The 26,523-nt window shown below is 42.3% G+C and overlaps 1 protein-coding gene and 1 long non-coding RNA gene across 3 annotated transcripts in view; one reads left to right on the top strand and one right to left on the bottom strand.

Moving 5' to 3' along the window:
* The window catches only part of LANCL3 (LanC like family member 3), a 28,211-nt gene extending 5,519 nt beyond the window's left edge, over positions 1–22,692 (top strand). The window contains exons 2-5 of one of the 2 annotated variants that reach the window (XM_082221296.1): positions 12,338–12,461; positions 13,473–13,670; positions 14,961–15,168; positions 19,180–22,692. In XM_082221296.1, the coding sequence (XP_082077422.1) occupies positions 12,338–12,461; positions 13,473–13,670; positions 14,961–15,168; positions 19,180–19,339 (690 nt within the window). In that variant the 3' untranslated portion in view covers positions 19,340–22,692. Of the gene's footprint in view, positions 1–12,337; positions 12,462–13,472; positions 13,683–14,960; positions 15,169–19,179 lie in introns of both variants that reach the window. The other variant, XM_082221295.1, reaches the window with a different exon arrangement.
* On the bottom strand, positions 13,567–25,957 carry LOC309531665. Its single transcript, XR_014219367.1, has 3 exons — positions 25,712–25,957; positions 16,120–16,226; positions 13,567–13,689 (listed from the first exon to the last, which is right to left on the bottom strand). It is a non-coding gene; the product is annotated as an uncharacterized lncRNA (long non-coding RNA).
* Positions 25,958–26,523: the final 566 nt, after the last annotated feature.

Raw genomic sequence — 26,523 nt, 5'->3', positions numbered from 1 at the left:
GGGTGTTAACCCTTTGCCCCTGCTGTAGTCCATATTGTAATAGAGGCCTTTTCAACCTACTATTCGCAGTGGGAGGAAAGCTGGTGTTGGCACCAGTCCATCATGCGTAGTTTGGCCATGTCTGTACAGATCTACCCTCCAACATTTCTCTGATAAAAATAGGGACATCCCATTCCATACCTTCCAACATTTCTCCTAGGAAAAAAGGGACATCCTAAGGAAAAGCGGGACATTCTGGGATCAAATCAGAAACCAGGACTCCTTCTGTAAATCTGGGACTGTCCCTCGAAAATAGGGACGCTTGAAGGGGTCTGCAGGGGCCTATTACCTAAAGCCAAAAAAGTATGCATCTCTTTCCCCGTGCCTCTATCTCTTGGATACATTGTATCTGCTTGTATGCCTACTAATTTTGCAGTGAGGAATATCTGTAAGGGATTATCCATCAACACAGTTCATTTTGGAATAATGAAAGCGTGGTTTTCTAGGCTTAATCCTCAAATGTAGAGGTTCTCAGTGGGAGTGAGGCTCCTAATGTTGACAGTGCTGCCTGACTTATCGCCCCCCCCTTCTTCATCACCCTTTCCTTTGGGGCTATGTTGGTGGCCATCACTGACTTATTGTGGGAGCAAATTCCATATTTTAACAATGTTGTGAGCCCAGTTCGGTGGTGCACATGTGACATGTTGGCTTTTACATGTTATTGTAATTATGGCCAACCCTTTGGCTTCATGTTAATTCTATCAAAATTCATAATGAGAGTTGGTTAAATGAATGTTATGGGATTCCTCATTTACTAAAAACTATGCTGTAAGTATTTTTATAGCATACGATAAAACCCATTTCCTAAAAACTAGAAGAAATGTTAATTGAATTTTGGGTCACTTAAACTGAATTCTGTTTGACACTATTTAAGGTAGGACAGTTAGCATATGAAACAATAATTTCCATTTTTAGCAATATTGCAATTTTGCTGCCCACCTAACCTGCTGCCTGAGGAACATGCCCCCTTCCCCGCTCTTAGATCCTGCACTGAGACCAGCTGAGAAAGAACAAGGAATTCGAAAATCTAATCTTAACAGATGGCTTGTTGTCAAAATGAAGGGCTGGTATCCCAGGACAAAAGCTGATCATGGACAAATGCTCTAATTTTAGCAACTCTGTGGGAGATATTGCAGAGTTTAAAATACTCTATTAACATTTGAAAGTTTCATAATGGCATGCAAGGCACAAAGCCCAGTCTCTGCACACCCATTTGCAGCCACCTTTCCATAAAGCACCTTTAGGTTCTACTTTGCCACTTGTTAGTTTCAGCCCCAGAATGACAGTCCTCGAAGGAGGTAACCTCAGCAGTCTTGCTCTGCATCACAAGAGAACAGCATGAAGAGAGGAGTACAGATTTCCATGCTGATTCTATTCTGCATACAGAGAGCACTTCAAACCTAGCACTCCCTCTGAGCCATATGGCTGCTACAGAAGCACCATTATACAATGTCACTTTATCACAGAAGTGCTGATATAGTGCTGCTGTCAGGAATTTTTTTTCCAGGATAGAAGATTAAGTACCAGAGCTCATAAAGTGTCAGGAGCACAATTTATTTTCTTTAAGAATGTGCAAGTGTGGCATGCAGATTCTAAAATTATAATACCCCCTAAAGAACTAAGCCGCTTCAAAATTTGTATACGTAGTGCTGCTTGGTAGTATTACTGTTGTAAACTAAAATATTGTGCCTTTTGAGATAGAGGGCAAACATTTAAATTAATTAAATATTACATGTACCTGTACAACCCTCCTTGTTGGAAGCCTGAATACCTATTGGAAGATTGGTCCACCTGCGTGGTTGTGAGGACTAGGGGTGCATTGATCAACCTCTTCCTGCCCCACACCAATGTTGTGTGTACACATATATATAACTAATACACACACACACACTGGTACACTACTAGTACATGCAGAAAATGAAACCAATGTCCAGCATTTTGTGTGCTGATTAGACAAAAGACTGAAATATTAGGAATCCATTCAATCCCTCATGCTTCTTCTACCCCAGGCCAAAATTATTCTGAATAGCTTTTATTCTGCATTCATGAATCATAGAATCATAGAGTTGGAAGAGACCACAAGGGCCATCGAGTCCAACCCCCTGCCAAGCAGGAAACACCATCAGAGCACTCCTGACATATGGTTGTCAAGCCTCTGCTTAAAGACCTCCAAAGAAGGAGACTCCACAACACTCCTTGGCAGCAAATTCCACTGTCGAACAGCTCTTACTGTCAGGAAGTTCTTCATGGATACTGATGTGCACCCATGCTTGTGCTTCCTGACTCTTGTGTACTAGGGACTGAGGAGGCCTGCATAATTCTCCTTGAGAATACAACCCACAAGCTACAATTACTTAATGCAAATCTACTGTGCTTGTGAAAGATGAAAAGTTTTTTTTAAAAAAAGAAAAAGAAAAAGCAGGCAAATGTCTTCAGTAGCTTGGAGGTATATTTAAAATTCAGGCATAATTAAACTCCATTCATTGTTTCTAGTCATCCAAATGCTTGCTGACATTCAGTTAATCTTATGCACACTGTATTCTGCCTGAGCAAAATATAATCTTACATCAACTTAGTGAATTCAGGGATGCTAATCTGTCGAAGAATTACAATTCTAATTTCATATACAAAAATATTCTGAGCTAAGGAATACAAAAATTTGGGGAGCCTGCACACACAATATGGCAAGCTTCTTTAATTCCCTTGAACATGTACTGTATAGTCTTATAACATATATTCTGGCAACAAATTGGACTATATAACATCAGCCATACTATGGAGTGTTCATCCAGCTGTACATTCTCCAATGTGGTCTATGCCATCACCTGTCAACAGTATCCTTCTGCTGTTTATGTAAGCCAAATAGGTCACTCTCTACGCAAAACAGTAAACTGAAACAAATTAGACATTAAAAACAGCAGTATTCAGAAAGCAATGGGAAACCATTTCACTTCGCTGCTGAGCTTAAAAGTCACCCTGCTTCAATGAAACAGCATCAACAAAGGGCCCCAGAATGAAGATGTAAAGTTATAATTCATAATATTAAACCGTATCTAATTTCTGGCTGTGCTGATGATCCACCAGTATGTTGCTGCTTTGAACAATGAGTCCCACATTGTTTGACTCTTGCATTTGTTTGAGCTCTGTCTTGGAAGGGGACAAGTTGGAAAAGGTAATTTTATATACAGAATGGAATGCACAGCCAGAGGGAAACCCATATCTCCCTCTGCACAGAACAACCCTCTAACCACATATCCCCAATAGGAAACAGGAGAGTAGCTCATGATGAGGCCTTTATAGTTTCCTGGGATTAGAGCTGCGGTAAATCCTCATGACATCCCTACCCTATAGCTCTTCACCTGACAAAAGGGTAGAGTAGATTTACCACTCAGAACGAAGGTTTTCCATACTTACATATGCAGGAAGTTGCTGAAGATCAACCAGTGCCAGATCTACAAATTTTGCCACATAGGACAAAAGTCTGTACTGTTGCCCCTATCTCCCTGATTGTGAATGCCACGCAACAAATTTTATGAAATAAATTCCATTTCTCGATTCACACATACTAATTGTATCTGAAAGAATGACTTATCCTAATCTTATCAACAGAGTACTATTGTTGGCATCAAGAGACAATGGAGTGCGCCTCCAGGGGTGAAGTCAAACTGCCGCGTTAGAAGCACTGAAGTGACCTCCCCAGAGTGCAAGCCTGGGCAGTGTGTATTTAGAGCCTAGGGCTTGCTGATTAGAAGGTCAGCGGTTCGAATCCCCTCGATGGGGTGAGCTCCCGTTGCTTGGTCCCGGCTCCTGCCAACCTAGCAGTTCGAAAGCACATCAAAGTGCAAGTAGATAAATAGGTACCATTCCAGCGGGAAGGTAAACGGCGTTTCCGTGCACTGCTCTGGTTCGCCAGAAGCGGCTTAGTCATGCGGGCTACATAAAGCTCCCTCGGCTAATAAAGCGAGATGAGCGCCACAACCCTAGAGTCATTCACAACTGGACCTAATAGTCAGGGGTCCCTTTAGCTGCCCAGATGACAAGACATTCCCACCACCACCCCGGCCTCACTGATGTGGCCCAAAGGAAAGTAAAGCAATATGTTTGGCACCAGCTTGGCTACAAGAATTGCGGAAGGAGGCGTACACTCCTTCCAGCAATTCTTCTTTCTTTCTTTCTTTTAGCTGCTGCAGCTAAAACAACAAGGAAGAGACTTCTGGCAATTCCAAAAAGTTAAAGTGGCATAAGCCTTCATGGGCCAAATTCCAGTTCCCGAGATGAATGAAGTATAACCATAAACTGGCAGGGTTATATACACACATGGGTGGTGGAGAGGAGCAAGACTAGATGGAAATGAATTATTATTATTATTATTATTATTATTATTATTATTATTATTATTATTTATCCTGCCCATCTGATTGGGTTTCCCCATCTACTCTGGGTGGCTTGAAACATATAAAACACAACAAACCATCAAACATTAAAGAAACAAGATAGCCTATACAAGCAACAAACCAACCAATAAATCAACAAAAACCAATAACAATAATAACAATAATAAATAGTTTACAATTATATCAAAATGGAAGTATCTGCTAACCCCAATTTAATATTTAACCAACACCAACCCAACAAAAAATGAAACAGAGGAACCAAAATTAGAACCATTTAAAACATTTTAGCCAGTTGCCCCAACCCAGGCAGCAGCAAAAGAACAGTGATAATTGACACAAACAATTGGCAAGTCAATTTCTAGTAAGGTTGCCATGTTGCTTGCTTGCAGCAAGATCTACCAAGTCTTGTAGCACTTCAAATAATGACCATGGCTCTGTGGTATAAAATAATTATATGAATTGTTTCACTGTGTCCATTTAAGGCTCCTGTAACCAGAGGACCCTAAAATTATAATCATAGCAATTTCCCTTAAACTCAAGAAGTGACATTTGAGATATGCCTTTCTTCCTTTCTTCCCCTTTTAGCTCCCTGCTAAATGTTGATTTTCTATTCAAGCCTGGACTTCCTAAAGATTTTTCTGTTTAATATTTTGGCAGCTATTCAGCTGAAAAGCCCAGAATTGCATTCCTCTGTCTTTTCTACCCAATCTGGAGCAGCATTCGCCTTCTGGTTCTTCTTTTGGTTCTGCTCTATCTTGTCTACTATATTGCTTACTATGCTCATTCTTTTTGCCACATGCTGCCTGCATCTGTCCTTCTGGCCCTTCTCTTCTGGCTTTGTTTGTCCAGTCTCCCAAGCATCACCAGGCATCTGCTGTCTCCTCAGAGTGCCTCCTTTTCATTTGCAATCTATTTTCACATTCTGTTTTCCTGAGCTGCTCCAATATGTTGTGCTGGCACAGGGGAGCAGACCTGCAAATTGAAATTCAGCAGACTATTTTTGTAAGCGTCCCTTTGCAGACACAATGACGTGCATGCTAAAGAAGGGAGCTAAACAGCCAGCCAGTTGGTCGCTGGAGTTTTCTTCTTTTGAGTAACTCATGTGCCATCTTCTGCAAAGTGAAATTGGGGTGAGTGGGGCTTCCGGCACTTACTCCAGAATTGTCTTCCTGTGTGATTCCATTCCACATACCTCATTTCCAGAAGGCTGTAGCTCAGTGGCAGTGCATGTGTTTTGCATACAGAAGGTCCAAGGTTCAATCACTGGTATCTCCAGGTGTAGGGATGATGGGAGAGTCGCTTTTCTGAAATCCTGGAGATCTACTGCTAGTACAGTGCTGAGCTATATGGACCAATGATCTGATTCAGTATAAGGTAGCTACATTGGCTGAGGAATATTTCCATTGATTTGTTAGTTGTATATACAGCAGATAACAGTGCACACTACTGCTAGTTCATGGGTAGCCAGCATGTTGCCTTCCAGATGTTGGATTGCAGCTGGCATCATCCCTTGCCATTGGCCATGCTGCCTGGAATTGATGGGAATTGGAGCTCAACAACATTTGGAGGTCACTACATTGACTACCCTTGCTGTAGTTACTTCTCAAAATAACTAATTGCACTCTGAATCCAAATACAGTAGTTGCAACTTAAGTCCTGTTGATTATTTTCAAGCAATAACTCTTGGATCAGGAGTTTATGGGTTTTTTTATCTCCTAATGCCATGTTATTTTCTACATCTTTTTTGTGCCTAAGGGTGACTTTGTGTGTTACATCATGGGTTCTCACAAAATGGTGGCACAGGGTGGAGCCAGTCACAAAATGGTGGTGGACTTGGTGCTGGGCATGTTATAGTCAGCTTTTACCTAATATTTGAAAGGCATTCCTGTGGCTGAAAACACACCGTGAACACACCCTGGGCAAAATGTCTCTTAAAGATTAGAGAAAATATGTAATAGACTCACATTGAGGGAAAAGGGAGTCTTCTTTACCCTGTAATGTGTGAAAAGAATCTATCCGCCCTTCCTAGAACAATTTTAGTGCTTAGCATTTAGCATTTGAATGCAGGTGGGATGAAAGCATCACCATTAAGTATTTGATTATTAGAAAATCTTTAACCATGTAATAAGCTGCTCCCATCAAAAAACAGTGCCTTAGCAAACCCACCTTGCATACTAAGGACATACTGTTTTGGTTTCTAGTGTGGCTCTTGCTTGTCTTTGTCTTGAAGAAATATTTTTTCTTTCTACCTATTGGGAATATTTTTATACTGTCTGAATCACATTTTCTGACAAAACCGTCTTTTCCTCCCCCAAGGAATGCTTATTTTATATGCAGTGACAGCTGAGAAGGAGGCACAGGAAGGCAAGACTAACATAGCTTTAACCTTGCCTGTATCCAAGGCTCAAATGCTAAATGTTTAATGAGGAGAATTTACCTTCCTGCTCTTTTGCTACTGCAGATTGAATGGGGAGAATGTGCTCCTTACTTCCGTTGTTCCTCCAATTCGTTTTTGCTTTCTCTCTCTTTTTCTCTCTCTCTCTCTTTGTTCTTGGAACAGAGCAATATCAAGCCTTATGTGATGTCTGCATTCAGAATGTGACTTCAGTTGTGCTTGGATTCATGTGCTTGGTTCCAGGCAATGGCAACAGCTGTCTCTTTATGCCACAGGAGTTTCTCTGGTTGTCCTTTTGTAGTTGTCTATGGTGTGTGTGTCAGAGAGAGAGTGTGTGTTATATAAGAAATGAAAATGGATCTGGCATGGAGGCTACTGGGTCAAAATCATAACCACTCGTTTATGGGGGAGGGCATAGAATACTGTAAAGTTAAAGTGTCTTGAGACTTCACAACCTTCATTTGATCTTCCTCTCTTTTACAGATCAGCATTCTTCTGTAGCCTGAGCTAATGTTTCCATTCATTGGGTTGTTAATGCAGCACAAATTGCAAATCAGCAGGCAAAATAAAAGTGGCTCTTTGCCAATGTGGAGTTCTCTTCTGTTGTGCTTGCTTGTTAGCACCAGTGGAATATTAGGAATGCTGAGAGTACGTATATGAAAATGATCCACTAAAGAAAAACAGACAAGGTGTTTTTTTTTTTGAGTGAGCATTTATTGTGGCTTGCTTTATTTAATCATAGCTCTTCTAGATATACATTTTAATTAGCTGACTCTTCCACCAGTCAAATACACTTTTAGAGGTCACCTGACACGGGTGGCACTGTGGGTTAAACCACAGAGCCTAGGACTTGCCGATCAGAAGGTTGGTGGTTCAAATTCCCGTGACGGGGTGAGCTCTTGTTGCTCAGTCCCTGATCCTGCCAACCTAGCAGTTCGAAAGCATGTCAAAGTGCAAGTAGATAAATAGGTACCGCTCTGGCGGGAAGGTAAACAGCATTTCTATACACTGCTCTGGTTCACCAGAAGCAGCTTAGTCATGCTGGCCACATGACCCGGAAGCTGTACACCGGCTCCCTCGGCCAATAAAGCGAGATGAGCACCGCAACCCCAGAGTCGGCCATGACTGGACCTAATGGTCAGGGGTCCCTTTACCTTTACCTTTAATTCTGTTCTGTTTTACAGTGAGTTGTGAAAAAGGATGAGAGAGCCATCATCACCTGCTGTGTGTTTTCTCTTTTAGCTATGAGCATTCTTCTGTAGCATGAGTTGATGCTTCCATTTTAGGGGCTGTTTATGAGGCATAAATTACAAATCATTGAGCAAAATAAAAGTGGTAAACAGATTTTTTTTCAGGGTTCCAAAATAATTTTGAACAGAGACAACAGCAGAGAGACCAGAAATGAGTGCATACAACAAGAGCAACAAGATCTCAACACTCTCAGAAACTCAACGTCTGTCTCCAGCCACTACTCTGTAACAGTGTGCCATCTCTCTCCCTCTTTCTCTCTTTTCCCACTTGGCAAAATAACACCCATAAATGGATAGATGAGTTGCTGTTTGATACCAATAGTTGCAGATAGCTGTTGCAGTTTATTTTTTAAAAAAATATGTTGTTGTGATGGTTTACAGAGCAGAACATGGTGACTTTGTCCCACAGTCCTGCAAGTCAGCATTTAATACCATTGCTACAGTATAAGAAAGATTATTTTGGGTGACTGTAGAGTTGAAGAATCATTTTGTGTGTTTTGATGCAGAGGATGAATGTGCTAAAGAAAAAGAAAAAGTAGTCCTGAATCATGAAAAGTAGCTAGCTTACTTGTTATATCCCTGCTCCTGGAGATCACTGGCAAAATTCAGAAACAAAAAACATACAAAGCATCACCTTCCATGACAAAGACTTGGAGTAAATCACTGTTCCTATAGGCTCCATCAGGAAAAAAGAAACTGACCTGATGGCACTCAAGTCCAGTTTTTGATGTGCTGCATTGCAGCACAGCTTTAGAACAGTGTTTCCCAACCACTGTTCCGCGGCACACTAGTGTGCCGCGAGATGTTGCCTGGTGTGCCGCGGGAAAAATTAAAAAAATTGAAAGATTTTTTTTTTAAGTCAAATTTTCGATTGGGGCGCCGTCACTAGATGACCCCTGGGGTTCCCTCCCTCCCTCCTGCTCTGCGCCTCCCTCCTCCTCCTCCTCCGGGGAGGCCCTTCCTGGTTCTCGGCCAAGGCTTGGCGGCTGCCACTCACACACTCGCTCACCCACCCGTCCCTCCATCCCTGCACCCGGCCTCTCCCCCTCTGTCCCCGGCATGGGGGCTGCCGGGATCCGTAGTCCCCTCGCCCTTGGGCTCCGCGCCCACGCGGGGTGCACAAACTACGTTTCCCAGCGTGGCCTGGCGGGCCGGGCGTTTTATTTGAAGCACTCTTCTCCTGGCCATGGAATGAGCGCGGCGGCGGCGGCTGGGCGGGCAGGGGCTCTTCCGCGCAGACCCCACGCAGCCTGCCTGCGCCCCCGCGGAGATCGGGCGGCAGGATGGAGCCCGGGCATCCCCGCGGAGGCGGAGCGGCGGAGGCTGCCCCCCAGGTAGGGCTGCGTCGGGGGTTTTTTATTTTTGCAATGCTGCATCCGCGCCGGAGGGGACGCATTGGACCGCGGGGAGACCCCTTGGCGGGCATGCAAGGCAATGCATGCATGCAGGCGTTGCATGGAGTGCAGTGCAATGCAATGGCAACACGGCGCCCTGCATGCATGCATGCAACTTCCACCGGCGCTCCGGACTTGGCAGGTGAGGGGGGTCCCCAGTGGGCGGCAGAGAGAGCCGGGAGGGCGAAGGGGAGCCGGGGGGGAGCAGCGCTGCTCCCCGAGCTGAGCCCGGGGGGAAACTTCGGCGTCGTTGCGCCGGGTGTTGGAAGCGGAGGCTGGCGGGGGCCCCTCACCTGCAAAACCTGGTCGCCTCTCATATATTTCGTGCATTGCATTCATCGCCCGCTTTCTCCTCCAAGGAGCTCCCGGGGGCGTGCGTGGTTCTCCCCGTGTTATCCTCGCAACAACAGCCCTGCGAGGTGGGTCAGGCGAGTGGCCCAAGGGAGCACCCAGGGATTGTCCTGGTCAGGTGGGGTGATTTGAACCCTGCTCTCTGCCCGGTCTTCGTCCTCATTTAGCCCCCACATGTGCATGACTGTGCATGACTGAGGTTTTCCCCCCTCGTCTTGGCTATGGTGTGAGTCTGTGCTGTTAATTAATGGGGTTCTGCCTTCGGAGAAGATGAGCCAGCCCTCAAGGAGGTGATTATGTAATTTGCTAGCAATTCATGTCCCTCCCGGCGTGACGCTGCGTGCTGACGTCACGGGGCTGTAATGGTGGTGTGCCTCGAGATTTTTTTCATGAAACAAGTGTGCCTTTGCCCAAAAAAGGTTGGGAAACACTGCTTTAGAAGCCTATTCTACTGGGCCAAAACCCTCCGAAGTTAAGTTAGCCTGTTGAATACAAACTGTGTTCTGCATTTCATAGCATTCTTTGTGTATATCACAGCTGCTGCAAAAGCTCCCTCTGCTGTTCATTCTCCACAGTTGTGAGACATAAAATGAATGCCTTTTGTTGATGTCCTTACGAACAAGTATCATACGGAATAAACCAAATCTACATAGCTGACTAATAAATTCATCTTGTTAATTCTTCATCCTGCAGATTATAAGATCTTGTGGGTTGTGTGTGTGTGTGTGTGTGTGTGTGCGCGCGCGCTTTTTTCTTTTTTTCTTTTCTTTTATGGCAGTATATATGAAACTCCAAAATTCAGAGTTGGGGAATACCTTTGTTAGGCTCAACCCAAATATGTACCACAAAAGTGTGGCAAGCTTTCAAGTTCTCCAAAACTCTTCAGAGCTCTTTAGGTGAATATTTACTTCATACAGTGGTACCTCGGGTTACATACGCTTCAGGTTACAGACTCCACTAACCCAGAAATATTACCTCGGGTTAAGAACTTTGCTTCAGGATGAGAACAGAAATCGCGCAGCGGCAGCAGGAGGCCCCATTAGCTAAAGTGGTACCTCAGGTTAAGAACATTTTCAGGTTAAGAACGGACCTCCAGAATAAATTAAGTTCTTAACCCGAGGTACCACTGTATATGCAAAAGTAAAGGAGTGAAGGTAGGAACACTATTCAGGTGTTGCTCCAATTACTTTGGTGGAAGGGAGCAGGTTTTGTCTTCCTGAATGCAGCCTGTTTCTTATGCTCCATTGAACTTCAATAAGAAGACTTGAGAATCAAGCCCACTCTTGCGTGTATAGCCATGCCTTGGGTGACATTTCTTGGTCATGCTGGAGTGGGACAGTGAGAATGAAAGCAGTAACTGTCTTTTAATATAACATAAATAAATCAGTATCCTGCCCTATAATGATGTAGTGCAATAAGCCAAAGTTATGAGTGTTCTAACTATTTAGGAGAAAGCATCAGACATGGGATATTGCTTGACAGCCCATTCAGCTGTGATGAAGGACACTGAAGGTTGATGCCACCTGGGTTTCCATGTTATATAAAAGTATTTTGTAACATTTGGGGCTTTATATTGCTGTTTATATAATCATGTGAGGGGGTTTTTTTTTATAGGCTTGGACCAATGAAGCATGAGTGGGACTCCACCCATGCAACAGGCTTTCCTGCTGCGCATTATTGCATGCCCTGAAAAGCTTCTCCTGAGGGAGAGCCTGTGGATTGCTGTGGAATGGGAGGTTGCGGGCAGCTGCAGACAGGAATCAGCAGAAATCATTGGTAGGCAATTGCTTGAGCAGAAATGCCTTCTCCTCACACAAGAGACCTTTTCTCTGCTGTAAATTCCCCCTCTAAATTCTTCCTAAATGATATGAAGCCTACTGATGAAGAAAAATAGATTAAATAGGTACTGAGGAAATGGTTTAATTAACTGAAGTGCATATCGTTAGGAGTCTAATTAAGAATATGCAAAGGAGATTATTCACTCATTTTGTACGCATGTTCTCCATCATTGTATAAAACCCATTTCAAACAAAGAAACTGGTGGCTCCTTCAAATGTACCTTTTATGTATTTCATTTCATCCTTCTGGATGAAGCATGGAACTCCCATGATGCATCCTGTTGCCACAAAACATCTCTACCCTGTTTGCAGTGATCTATTTCTAGCAGCACGCAAAATCTGCCAATCTTGTTTACCATTTTTCCAGCAATGTTCTAAGTGATAAGGAGCACCCATAGGCAGTGTTTACTGGGAAGTAAGGAGCAGCAGCAAGGTGCTGGAGGGCAGAGTTCTCTTTGTGTGTTGTACAGCCTTCCCTTCACCCCCTAAGACAGGCTGCCACCCTCACATGTGGGATTGATGGAAGCTGGAGTTCAGCAACATCTGGAAGGCCATAGTTTCATCAACCTTCTTTAGGGACTTGGGGGATCTTTCACCTTTCAAAGGATATCTCAGGATGAAATGTTAGAAATTACATTTCACGCCTACCACGTCTGATAGGTTTTTCTCCCTTTAGGTGTTGACTCCACCACAAATCAAGTCAATTTGTCAAGCAATGTTAGAGTCTGGGAAACAGTATGCTCTGAGGAAGAGAAAACCAGTTCCACTCATGTACTCTTACTATGGAACAGAATACCTTGGTGAGTAGAGACCTTTAAATTAGGTGTATTCCTGCTGATTTTCTAGGAAATTTCCATTGCATTTTAATGGAAGGATCTAAGAGTAAGCCTGAGTAAGTCCCATTGACCTAAATAGGGCTTGATTCAGAGGAGACATGCATAGAATTCCACAGTGAGATATAAAATCTGTGCACCCAAGAAATATAATATACAGAGAATATATATGGACCCAGTCCTTTTTCCCCTAAAAAATGTTTAAGGGTACTCTCATTTTCCTACTCATATTGAAATACTGCCCCTCGATGAGGCCAAACTTAGATTCACAAAATGTTTAGGGGTATGCGTCCCCCCAGAAAAAAGCACTGTATGGACCAAATGCACATCCTTTGTTTTCTCTGTCAAGTGTTCAGATGGATCATCCATAAGAATTATTTTATACTATTTTATACTAGGGAGTCAAAACAACAAACCTGGCTATGAAGTGGCCTACACGAGCAATAGGTAAGGATGAGGCTCGAAAATAGTCAGGTCTAGAAACATTCAACTGGGGGATTTTTGTCTTGAAATATATACTAGGCAATTGATATATATGCATGCAGAAATCTTGTCTTTCGTGGTGAGCCAGAACAGGGTAAATTCTGTTAGGCAAAGCTTTTCACCCTTACAAAAAGAGGGCACCATATCAGCAGTCTTGCGAGGACAGGGGTGAAAATGTTGTGCTCTTTTTTAAAATTTGAAGGTTACTCGCTGCACCATACTCTGAAGGATACTCCTCCTGTCTGTTGGCTAGCCCTTTGCCTGGAGCTGATCCGTGTCCCTTCCATTCTCTTGTTTAAATCATTTGTCAAATGAGGGAGAGGGTTCACACTGTGCAGTGTCTGACACAAAATGTACCTTTTCTTTTGCAAGAGGTGGCTTGCCTTTGAGTGGAGCTTCAGCCACCCAACAGCAGGTTTCCTCCAAGATGCAAAACCCTGCAAAAATTCAGTGCACCGCTACCTACTTTATTGTAACTGTTTCTGTTCTTCACAGGAGCTGCTCACGGCCTTTCATCCATCCTACAGATGCTGCTTTCCTACTATGAATATATTCCACCTGCTGATCAGGAACTAGTATGGCAGAGTGTTGACTTTCTTATGGATCAAGAGCAGAATTGCAACTGGCCTCCAGAACTAGGAGAGATGATTGAACGGGAGAATGAGCTTGTGCACTGGTGTCATGGCGCTCCAGGTTCTTCTCAATGTAGATGCTGTGAAGTAGATGCCAGAAATTAGTCATTAAAACACAATTTCACCCAGTGCTGTTTTGCTGAGAAACAGGCCAAATTGTATCCATTCGTAACATTTGATGTGAGGCTGACACAATTTTAACATTACGCTCTTAAATATTTTGTATTACTGAAGTGACTAGAAGATCAGACAATGGAGGGAGCTCTCAAAACACATGGAGATTCCTTTGCTACTGCAGCCATTAGAAATCTGAATGCATTGCAGCATAGCTTGTTCATGTGACTATGACAGTTTACTTGCATTGCCAGAATCCAGAGCATCCTTTGAGGGACTTCTTTCCGGTGGAAATTGATGCAGAGAGCATCATGGTCCTTCCGGGACTAAAACCTACTCATGAAGAATCAAACAGGGTCAATCACTTTTGTGATCAGCCCTATTCATTCTTTCACAACATCCCCTCTGTATATAGTAATGCAGGTCAGAATGTATCACGAGCCTGATACACTGCTTAATTGTGCATTGCGGCATGTCTAGTGGACTTGCAGCAATGTAAGCAACACATGCATCCTTTAAACACCACCTTCTGCAAAGTGTCTCCCCCCAAGCCTTTTTTATTTATTTTAAAAGCCCACCAGTGATCTTTGCTATCATCTATGCTACCAGCCCCTCCTTATCATCCCACCCTTTCCTGCCCATAATTTAGATTGCAAACAAGCATCTTGGCAGGTGTTTCTCCCGCCCTTAATTGCAGTAGGCAATAGGGAAGGTGTGGAGAACATTTGGCCCTGTGGATGTTGCTGAACTGCAACTCCCATCAGCCACAGCAAGCATGGCCAATGGCCAGGTTCACTTGGAGGGCTAAAGGTTCCCCACACCTGCAATAGGGAAGCAGGTTAGTGAATCAGAGTACTTTAGTGAAGACAGCTGGGGATTTGATTTAATTTTAATTATGTTCTTACATTTATATTCAGCTTTTATTTTCTCGTGGAATCATGGTTCCCAGGCAGTACCTGGCTAGACCTGCTTAGCTCTTCTCATGCTTTCAGAATACATCTTATCGGTCTATCCATCCTACTATGAATTATATCATTCAGTCATAAAATAAGATACCTGAGTGGGCAGTGGTGGGCTTTTAAAACTGAAAAACAGTTTTCTGTTACCAGTCAACTAACCTGCACTTCACACCTATAAATATGAAGGAGAGAATACATATGATCTTATGTAGTAATTGTTCCATTATTCATTTCTTCACTGGTACTTACAACATTTCTTTGGTTTGCTATTTTCCTAGGCATTGCATACATGTTTGCAAAAGCATACTTAGTTTCTAAGAAGCCCCAATATCTAGACAGTTGTATCCGCTGTGGAGAACTAACTTGGCAGAAGGGACTACTGAAGAAAGGACCTGGAATATGTCATGGAGTGGCTGGCAGTGCTTATGTGTTCCTGCTCCTATACAGGCTAACTGGAAATTCTAAGTACATCTACAGAGCACAAAGGTTTGTTCTTTAACAGAACCTCTTTGAATATTGGTGTAATCCTTGTTCGGCGCACTCTTTTGTTGTAGGTCATATTGCTTTTTAATGCTCCTTTAAGTTTAAGCCTCTTGGAGATAACAATGTCCCTGTTGTATTCAGACTGATTTCTCAGCAGTGAAGAGAAGAGACCTAAAATACTGTTATGCCTCCCTAAGGACCAAGTTACATGTACCATTAAAAGCATTTTTCCATTTAATGGGCTTGTGAATTTTTTAAAACATGGAAATAGCTGCTGTAGGGGTCTCCTAGCAGCAGAGGTGGGGAGAGAGTATAAACTCCCCGTCCCCGGCTGTAATACTATTTTTTTAATAAAATAAACCTGGACACTGCTATTTTGCATTGGCATCAATAGGAGCTTTTCCTCCCAATGCAAATAGCAACATGGGAGGCAGAAGAACATGTTTTTAATTGAGATCACAGAAGAAGACAGTTTGCAGGATCACTTTCTGACACAGTGATATTGCTCCCCCCATACACACATACATGCACGACAGCTATTTCCATTTTTTTTAAAAAAAATCATGCAAATAAAATGCAATAACAGAGTTTTAATGTCATATGTGGCTTGGCCCTAATACTCCAAGGAGTGAGGAGCAACTGTTTAGTTTCTTTTGAATGAGACAGCACTAGAGAGTTATGGCATTTCTGTTATATTTTCGTTATTTAAAAATATAAAAGCAGAGCCTACACATGGAAGCAAACAGGCACTCCTCCAAGTCAGTAGATCCACTTCACTACACCAGATCCCTCAAAAGTAAGGTTACCAGACCTCCCCGTTTCCCGGGGACAGTCCCTGGATTTACAAATCAGTCCCCATACAAAATCCATTGAAGCTGAAAAGTGTCCCTGGATTCATTGAAAATAATCTGGTAACCTTACTCAAAAGGGACCTTGCACCCCAAAGTACTTCACCTTGGGCCAACTCACAGCTCATTCTCCCTCTCAGCCTCTGTCTCTGTAGTCTCTTCAAAACTGCCAATTCACAGCTCTCTCTGTCTCCTCCTCTGAAGGTGAATTGCCTATTCAGGAAACATTCACGGCCATTAAACAACATTAACATTCTTTTGCCAAAGGTGCTGACTCCTATCAGTTGTCACTTTAAGCAAAACTAAAGTGATAGACCCAATTACTGGTGTCGTTCAGAATAGCACAATAGCTCCTCCATGAGGCTTTTGGAGCCCTCTGACTCCAACTGGCTAGGAAGCCAGATAAGCCGGAAGAAACAGAACAAAGGATTGTTATCTACAGCTTCCTGTTTCCGGTGCGCCAGAAACAGCTTCCTGTTTCCGGCGCGCCAGGAATGGAGTCTCCCCCAACACCAAGGGAGAGAGACAGACAGAGACAATCAGAAAAAGATGGGGAAATATCATTATCTGCATTCCTCTTTGAATGGAAGAGGAACCAGGCTCTCACCCACAGTTTGCCTGGTGGTCTGGCATTTGCTTCCCCATGGAATGCGAGGGCAAGCAAAGGCACTGAGTGCATGGAGCACTCTGGCTGCCATGACCCCCCCATCCTGTTCCTGGAAGCACAGGTTTTCCTGCTAATTGGATTTTAATTGGAGTAAACTACAGACACGTGCCAGAGATGATGAGATTAAAAATAGCGAAAACAACCCAGCTCCAAGGATGTAAAAGGTTTGGACTGAGAGCGGATTTCATTCGGTGAAAGCGACAATGGAGGCAGGGGAGCCCACGGTTTGCTTATTTAAAGCTTTTTTCTACATTTATGATATGGCAATCCTCCCCAGAATGCAAGTTTTATTAACAATATCTGCACAAGTGAGGATGGAAGAAATTGGAATATAATATGGAATTTAGCAAAATTGGAACTATGTGTGTGAGAGAAAGGAACTGAGAGGGAAGGGGGGGAGAAACGATATGCTTTGAAACTATAGAGCAAAGTCCTCCCTAACCTCCATTATCCACAAAGGAATGTATTTGAGATCATGATAATTGGCCATAAATCAGCAACTGGGAGGAAAGGAGTCTACCAGTTATTTGAATACAGTGGTACCTTGGTTTACGCACTTAATCCGTTCCGGAAGTCCGTTCTTAAACCAAAACCATTCTTAAACCGAGGCATGCTTTCCCTAATGAGGCCTCCTGTCGCCGGTGCCCTTCCACTGTTCAGATTCTGTTCTTAGACCAAGGTAAAGTTCTCAAACCAAGACACTATTTCCGGTTTTGCGGAGTTTGTAAACCAAATCATTCTTAAACCGGACTGTTCTTAAACCGAGGTACCACTATACATGTTTTTGGATTAACTATCTGCAGTCTGGATTCAGACCTTTCTTCCTAGGCTGGGAAAATGGTGAAGACGGCTTGTTTATGGAAGTCGAATCACGGGACGAAGTGATGCAGTGACTTTTAGAAACTGTGAGATAACAGCTTCTCCTGGGGCATGATGGGAACCATCAACAGTTGCAGAAATGAACAATACAACACCATATATGGATGGGGAAACATCATGGAAAAAACTTTCACACACAGGAAAGAATAAGGATTATAGCTATAGTTCCTCACTTGAAACTTTACAAATTATCTGTTATGCCAACATGAATAGAAATCACAAGGTTGAAGCTGCTATATAAGAGATTATTATATCTGAATGGAATGTGATGGAAATTATCAAAACTTTGGAACGCAGAAGAAATGTAGAAGAATGAACTCATTAACTCTAGCATGCGAGGGGGGCAGTTTAATTAAATTATATAATTTGACACTTGAATAATTGGTATTAATAATTGTATTAACTGGATAAAATTGATATTGTTATAATGAGGCTATTGGAATGACACTGGAAAATTATATATATATATATATATATATATATATATATATATATATATATATATATATATATGCTTTCGTAGATTTTCACGGGTACAGGAATGCAGGTTTTGGTGTCTTCGGGTGTCTTCCCGTGTAAGAGTCGGGGTGTCTGGGCGACGTTTCGACGAGGTCTCACTCGTCATCTTCAGGCTGGTGCTTTTGGCTTCTTGTTACTGGAACATATATATATATATGGATTGTTATCTACATCTTGGCAATTTAAAGTTTCTGAAGTAGTATTTTGTAGTTTGGCTTTGAAAAGTAGCTATGAGTATTAATAATCATATCAAGACATAGGCTTATTTTCACCACAGAAAACCTCCACTCTTATTTCTTGCTATCTCTATGATCAGCCAAGAGCACTTTCTTAATTTCTGCATCAAATTAAGGCAGGGAGGACACATAAGGATGCTTTTGAAGGCTGCACCACAGCTGTGGAAGCTGAGACAGCTTTTAATCCCAAAGAGATTCATATTTTGAAGGCTTGGTCTTGGATGCATTTCATGATACTTGCAAAAAACAAAAACCCTAAAAGCAAATCACACATTTGCTGGTTCATCGTGGGTGGGGCTGTGTGTGTTACTTTGCTTTTGCATTATAGAGATATGAGTAGTAAAGGTTTTGGTAGAAACTGCAACCTGAGGTTTTTTTCCCGTGGGAACCAAGACACCACTATCCTTAATGGAGTTTTGTGATCCCCCCTCCCGCCCAGATCTATGGAGCTCAAGTTTGGATCCAGAAGGTCACCTAGTCCAACTTCCACATTGCAACACGTGGTCCCCCATCCAATTTGAAACCATACCAAGACGTAGCTTAGCTTTGTAAATGTGCTAGCAGTTATATTGCTGCCATACTCTTTCATTGAAATTAGTGGGTTCTGGCGGGCTGAGGAGTTTGCAGCAATGCAGCAGTGCCAGTGTCCCCTCCATGTGTGAGGTCTGGGGTGGTTTAAAAATGGTCTGGATGCAGCCGACCACACAGCCAGGGAATGAATCTGTCCATAACACATAAGAACACATTTGATTAAATCTGGTTCCAAACTGAGGACAATTTTGAATCCAGCTTGAAATAGCAACATGTTGACGTTACTGTACAGAGTAACTCTCTCCTTTTTGTCTTGGTTTCTTCTTCTCCTTAGGTTTGCTGAATTCTTGTTTACTGAAGAATTTAAGGCTGGATCCCGGGAACTGGAAAGTGTTTACAGTCTGTATGAAGGTTTCTCAGGGACAGTTTGCTTTCTGGTTGACTTGCTACAGCCTAACCAAGCTGAATTCCCCCTCTTCAGTGTCTTTGTGTAAAATGGAACATGTTCCACTGCCGGGACAGGACAAAGGCACTGTTTCAGTTCACTATCAAGGAAAGCGATTTTAGAATATGTCCATTTCTGCATTGCCACTAATGAGATAGCCTTAACGTTGCAGGGTGCGGGGTGGGGAGAGCAGGTTTAACACACAGACACATATATATTCTGGGGCTTGGGAAGGGAAGCATGTGGTTTATAAATAATAGGTAGCAATTTTATTCAAAGGTTAGAAAAGGGTCTGGCATTTTTACAAAACTGAAAAGGAATAAAAATTCAGATGAATTAAGGGAAGTTAAATGAAGTTCACAAAAACTGACAGCGTTCTGTCTTCCACAAGGTAGATTGGTTAAAAGACAAAATGCAAATTTGGATTTCAGAGAAGTACAAGTGGTGGTGGTGGGGGAATGTGAACAATGCATTATTTAAAAGCACACAAAAAGTATATTTTTATGGTACATTGGCACATTTTTGGGGGGAAGGCAGGCAATGAGAAAAGTAAAACTGTCAAACATCTTTGACATATTCCAGAAATTCATATTAGGACAATGTCTTTATTAGGCCAACCAAAATGCCACAAAAGAGCATGCCGGGTTTTGAGCTCCCCAGAATTCTTCATCAGGTTAGGTGGCAACAACCTGGGATAAAGCCGCCCAGCAAGAGTCTTAAGATGGAGTGTAGGAGGCAGTAGACATTCAAATAAAGCCCATTTTACGTACCTTGCAGGAATCAAGCTCCATTGTAGCCTCCTGGCAAGGACTAACCCATAATGGCTAAGTGCCCTTAAGAGATGGGGACTCTGCCATTGTTGGCTGGGGATGAAAGGTGCTAGTCCAGCAACACCTGCAGGGCCAGAGGTTCCCCACCTCAATTCTAGGTCACTGTTTCCCAGTGTAGGCAGGTGAAATTGTTGCCTTTGCTTACGTCTTTGGCAACAGGTTTTCTCCCCTCTATAATAAGTCATTCTAACCCTCAGCTATAGTAAAATTGCAAAATCCTGCAACAGAGATGGGTGCTTCTTACTGCATGGGTCCTCATAGGCTAAGAAAATAATCTTTGCTGCTGAGCTACATTTGGTTTCATAAAATATATTAAACACTATCCCCTTGGATTGAAGCTAAGGCTCCCTGTGGATGATGATCTGCTCTCAGGATGCTAAGGGAGTGAAGTAGAATTGGTGCAAATTGTGCCCCGCCCCCACCGCCACCATTGGCGGTATACAAATTAAATAATAATAAACAACTATATATTGTACAGTTATTTCAGGAATGTGTAACATCTACCTAAAATTGCAAAAACAGACTGAAACAAGGCAAGATCTTGTAGGAATCCAAGCCTACATGTTTGTTTAGAAGTCCTTTGTGTTCAGTAGGACTCGCTGTCAAGAAAGTGTGTTTAGGATTTCAGCCCAGGTTAAATTCTTAAATGTACTAGGTTGCTTCTCTGTGAAGTTAAATAGAAGTTTAAGTAATATAATGTGTTTTAATTATGCTTTCTTAAAGAATATGGGTTATTAGTCTTTGCCATATATTGTGTGCCTATTTGTGATGTATGTTTCCTGCATCCTGGTGTGTAAATCATCCCCTAAGGCGCTATGGCCATTGTGACTCATGAGGAACAATCTTCAGATCATAGTAAAGCCAGCTATTTTAACTAAATGTAGAATTCTTGAGTAAAAGTATGAAATATTGTACTAGCATTTTTTATTAGAGCTGAGCTATTGTTTTAGTACCAGATATGTACATGTTAGTAAATACCTATTGCTTTTTCTACAGATTTAAAATTTGCTAGGAATACTGTGGTCCTAGCTTTGCTTATAATGTCCTTCCCCCACACTTTGTTTTTAAATGTTACAAATATTCTGTGGGGGCTGGGAAAGCAGCTTCTCCCCCTTGATCTCTCTGCATTTTGATGTTGTGCCATGTAACTTATTTCAGGGAGAAGTGCCACTGTCTGCCTCTTCACATAATATTATTTCAGTACTAGTCTGTGTATGAACTCTTATTCCTCAGCCAAGGCAAACAGCCACCACTATACTATATTATATTCAAATTGTTGACTGGAGGAGAAAATAGAATTTACAGGGAATATGTCCAGTCCAGCAGCTTATCTCCTAAGGCAATCCCACGTGGTCAAGTAAAGGAGGTCCAAGTGCACATTTTAAAAATATAGATGAAGAAGGATGTAAAATCATTTTATGGATTTGTCTTTATTAGAAAGGCTCTTAGGAGATTTACATATTATGCTTCCACTTCTTACTTTCTGAAGTCAGTCATACCTTGGATCTCGAATGCCTTGGCTCCCAAATCGGCTCCCAAATGATCAAAAACCGGAAGTGAGTGTTCCGGTTTTTGAATGTTCTTTTGGAGTCCGACGGGGCTTCTGCAGCTTCTGATTGGCTTCAGGAGCTTCCTGCAGCCAATCAGAAGCCGCGCTTTGGTTTCCGAATGTTTTGGAAGTCAAACGGACTTGTGGAACAGATTGCATTCGACTTCCAAGGTACAACTGTATTGCCCCAGGTGTATTCAGTAGAGTGTGAGCTTCCCACCTCTGTGACATGAATATAGAATGCATACCATAGTCAGGATCTGTTGGGTATACAGAAAATAAAATTTCAGCAAAGAAATACATAAGGCTAACAAATATAATAAGCCCACAATATTATGGGAAGCTAAGCCAACAAATACACAAGGAGCTACACAAAGTCCTGTCTCAGTCTGATATCGCAGCCCTTGACACTGACTTGCTCTTGCAACAATACAATTGGCTAAGTAGCTACCAGCGCGAAGGTAATTTCAAGGCAAGAAACTTACAGTGCAATCCCATGCACATTTCCTCAGGAGCAAGTTCCAGTGAGTTCAGTGGGACTTATTCCCAACCCAAGTAAGTATGCATAGGATCACAGCCTTAAAGCGCAATCCTTAGAGTGTTTTCTCAGAAGCGAACCTCTCAAAGTTTAATGTGTTTAAGATCACGGCCTTAGAAAATAACCAAAAAAAGTCTTATACTGCTGAGACAAAAGCATACATACTGCAAAGCCATAAGCCAGCAATACTCAGGGCCCATGAAACAATACAGTATTTTTAGGGATGTGGCTAGGCATATTCCAACGAAACAGCACAAATCTTGTTTCATCATACAACTATTTATTCCCCATATACTGCACTTAAAGAATTGAATTGCCTTGAATATCAACTTCAATTATAGCAGGATTTTATCATAATTTGTGTGTACTGATGAATAATTTCTGTTCATACAGACTTTGCTAGTAGTCCCTCGTGCTATCAATTTGTATATATACTTAAGTGCATATTTTCAGTGAACAATATTGTGATTAAAAAAATATATTCTTGTGTTATTTGAAGAGAGCTGTTATTATACTTCTGGATGAAGTTTATCAAAGTTATTATTGCTTTTAGGTCTCTGTGCATGCTCCTCACATTTTGGCATGTTTTGAAAATTGTAGTTTTCACATGTTAACCCTGATAGTAATTGGTTATAAGTTAAGTTTAACTAAAGCAATATGGTATAGCAGACCATGATATTTAATATTTATTTTAGAAAGCAGAGTGCTGCTTGCTGATCAAAAATATTTATAATGTAGTAAGGTTATATAGTGATAGACCAAAAATATTTTCTATACAATATTTGTATAATATATACAGTGGGGATAATATTCTTAAATCCCTCTGTTACATGTAGAAAGAAACTAATCTCAACCATTACATTCTGTGTTAATCCTTGTTGCCATTTCCCTGATGGAGGGAAAAGAATACAGTGATAGTGGGCTTGAGCCTCTATTTGGGGCTATTTTTGGCAGGAGCTCAGAAATACAAACAAAGACTTCCACAAAATCACTTAGGTCTCATCTGCACTACACATAGTGGTTAAGAGCGGTAGACTCGTAATCTGGTGAACCGGGTTCGCGTCTCCGCTCCTCCAGATGCAGCTGCTGGGTGACCTTGGGCTAGTCACACTTCTCTGAAGTCTCTCAGCCTCACTCACCTCACAGTGTTTGTTGTGGGGGAGGAAGGGAAAGGAGATTGTTAGCCGCTTTGAGACTCCTTAGGGTAGGATATCAAATCCATCCTCTTCTTCTTCTTCTACAGCAGTATCATACCACTTTAAACCATCACGGTTTCCCCCAAACTACAGTTCCCAGGATTCTTTAGGGGAAAGCCATGACAGTGAAAGTGGTATAATGCTGTTTTAAATATGTAGTGCAAAGGGGGTCTTCAATCCTAAAAGGTGATGTGTCAGGGAACACTTACTTGGAATTAAGCACATCACTGTGAAGATGAAGATGATTACATTTATACAGCTTCCTATCAATGAATATTCCCTGACTAGAGAAAACCATGCCACATCTAATGCATTGCCTTTGAGGATGATTTTGTCATTTGTTTGTTTTAGAGCGCCCATCATCCAAATAGGATGACAAGGGGTTCATAATACAACAATAAAAGAACAGAATAACTTAAGAATAACCACTGGATACAAAAAAATACTAAAGTAACTAAAATCAGAGGATTGCAGCTCCCCACATGAGTACTGCAGACCACAGAACCAGTGCACACAATGACCCTGACCATACCTCAGTATCAACCAAAAGCCTGGGTGAATAAGTAGTGACTTCAGTTAGTGACAAAATAAGGGTGATCGATACACCTGTAGAGGGAAGGAATTCAATAAACAGACGTCGCAGCATTATCACTATAAATGTTGGCATTGACTGAAGTAGATTCAAGCTCAAAATGTTAGTAAAGACCAGAGGTCTGCTCGCAAATGTCCATTAACAAGTTCATGTGCTGGCAAAGCCACAAGCTGGTGGCACATGAGGTAGTCTTAAAGTAATGTGTATATCTGAGAACCAGCAAAGAGCAAGGAGAAATGTTTTCATGTTGCTGATATGTACCCTTTATTAGTTACCTCTGTCCATTTCTTTCAGCACATGGTAGTCATTTCATTAGTATTGAAAACCCTCTGCTTTGATACCTGCTCAGTGTCATATATCGTCTCTTTACCAAACAAACTTGATTTATTCTTGTAGAATCGCACCTTAAATAAAAGTCCATGCCATGTTTTAAACACTGTGATATTTCAAAGCGTGTCTCTTGTACTCGTTTTGTATTGTACACTGGAGGGATAGTTAAAATAGGGTTGTTGTTTTTTAGCTTTTAAAAGCAGTGATCAGAATATTGGCTTAGCAATGAGAGAAGAACTCCATGTATCCATGCTATTTATATTTAACCTATGTGATATTTTGCCTTAATTCAAATAAAGTATAACTGTATTGTGGCTATTTTGTATTTATTGGAACAACGGGCCAGTACAGATACAATGCTAAACTGTGGTTTGGGAGACGGATGGGGGCACCTCTCTCCCTTCTGATGTTGTTGGACTCAAACTCTCATCAGCTCCAGCCAGCAAGGTCAGAGAAGAGGGATGGTGAGCTGCTCCAGGGAATGAATTTTTAGACACTTTGGAAGCCACAGTGACCTGCCTGCAAGCCACTTTGTGGATAAAGTAATCCACCAACAGCGTGAGGCAGGCAGAAATGCTGTCAGCAGGGTGTCATGCAGTGATATTTTTCGTAGAACAGTTGGGACCAGAGGCACCAGCTTGCGAAGGTGATGGGGGGTGGGGGTGATGTCCTATGTGTGAGCATTGCACCTCCCTCCCTAAGCTGGGCAGAAGCTTCCCATGCTTTGGGAAGGAAGCGCCAGGCCTTAATGCTTTAATACTCTTAATTTACCAGGAACATTTAAGGGACTAGCCTATTTCCCCCTAGTCCACTGACTATATGCCACTGGTGACAATGGGGCATGCACACCTGTGCAGCTTACAGTTTCATACACTTCAAACAATTCTCAGAGTGGAAGGAAACGGATTTCCAGTGACACTGATGGGTGATGATATCCAGACATCCCTTGTGCAATGGACTCCTGCGTGCACAAATGGGTCTTCTGCTTCTCCCAGAACCTGCTGTACCCCCTAAAATCTCTTCCAGGGGGTTGGGACTCCTCCAGAGCAGATTGAGAGCTTGGGGAGCTTGCAGGGGGAGGTGAAGTAGGAGAGTCCTGCTGTTTCCACTCTGGAACAATGTTGAATCTCACCCAAGGTAGGTGCTTGTGGAATGTCAACTACATTTCTCTTTTTCTTTACAAAAAATGTTTTTAAAAATCAGCTGTTCTATACCTAAAAAACAAAACCTGTCTTTTGTGGTTTGAGTGTTTGCTTTTCTTTTGTAAGTCTGTATGTGTGGTTGAACTATTTGTTCTGGCGTGGGAGGTGATTATATACAGGGATCCTGATTGGTGTCATTTCTTTGTATTGAAAAGTCTAAACTAAACGATTACCTTTGGCTTACCTTTGTACTACAGCTTGAGCTGTCAGGCCACTATAAGAAGGTAATTCCTTGGCACAGAAAGCTCCACCCAAATGCTGGCCATAAAGTTCAAATACAAGCTGTGAGGAAGCTGGTAGTTGTTCAAATATGTAAATAGGACCAGGGCGTGAGCAACCCTTCTGTAATGCAGAACAAGGAAACAGTGGAGAGTCATGTCCACTAAAAACGCCTTGTTGGAATGTTCAGTGAACAATTCCAAGCCTTAGCATTTATTAGGGATTAAGTCCTATTGAACTCAGAGGGACTTACCTTTGTGCTCTGTAATAGACTGCATATTTAAGATATGTACACAGGAGCCTTGTGGAATCAGACCAATGAACCATTTAGCCCAGCTCCCTGTTCTCAAGAGTGGCCTACCAGATGCTTCACTTTTATCTCGCCTTTCCTCAAATTGGCACAGTATGCATGGACCTCACCCCACCCACTTTATCCCCACACCAGCCATGTGGGGCCAAGCCTGAGAGACTGTCCAGTGTGCCTCATACCTGGGCAGATACCTGAACCTGGATCCTCTCCTGGTAAGTGGTGTTGCCAGCTTGTTTTCTGGTGAGGCTCATCTGGCGTTTAAAAAATACACCAGGTGGAGTCTCTTATCTCTGGGAAAATACAGGCAATGGCCACCCATTGAATTTCTGCCTGTCGTAAGTTAAAAGCATATTTAATATGCCTCTGGTTTGGTGGGAGGATGGCTATCCTAGTAGCAAACATACCAGCCAACTCCTAAGGGTCCAAGTCCCCAATAAAATATTTCAGGGGGCTGCCACCAGCAAGGT

This window comes from Podarcis vaucheri (assembly GCF_965113315.1).
Source record: "Podarcis vaucheri genome assembly, chromosome: 4".
NCBI classification, from domain to species: Eukaryota; Metazoa; Chordata; class Lepidosauria; order Squamata; family Lacertidae; genus Podarcis; species Podarcis vaucheri.
The sequence above is the reverse complement of the archived record's forward strand: the minus strand, read 5'-3'. Positions and strand labels throughout refer to the sequence as shown.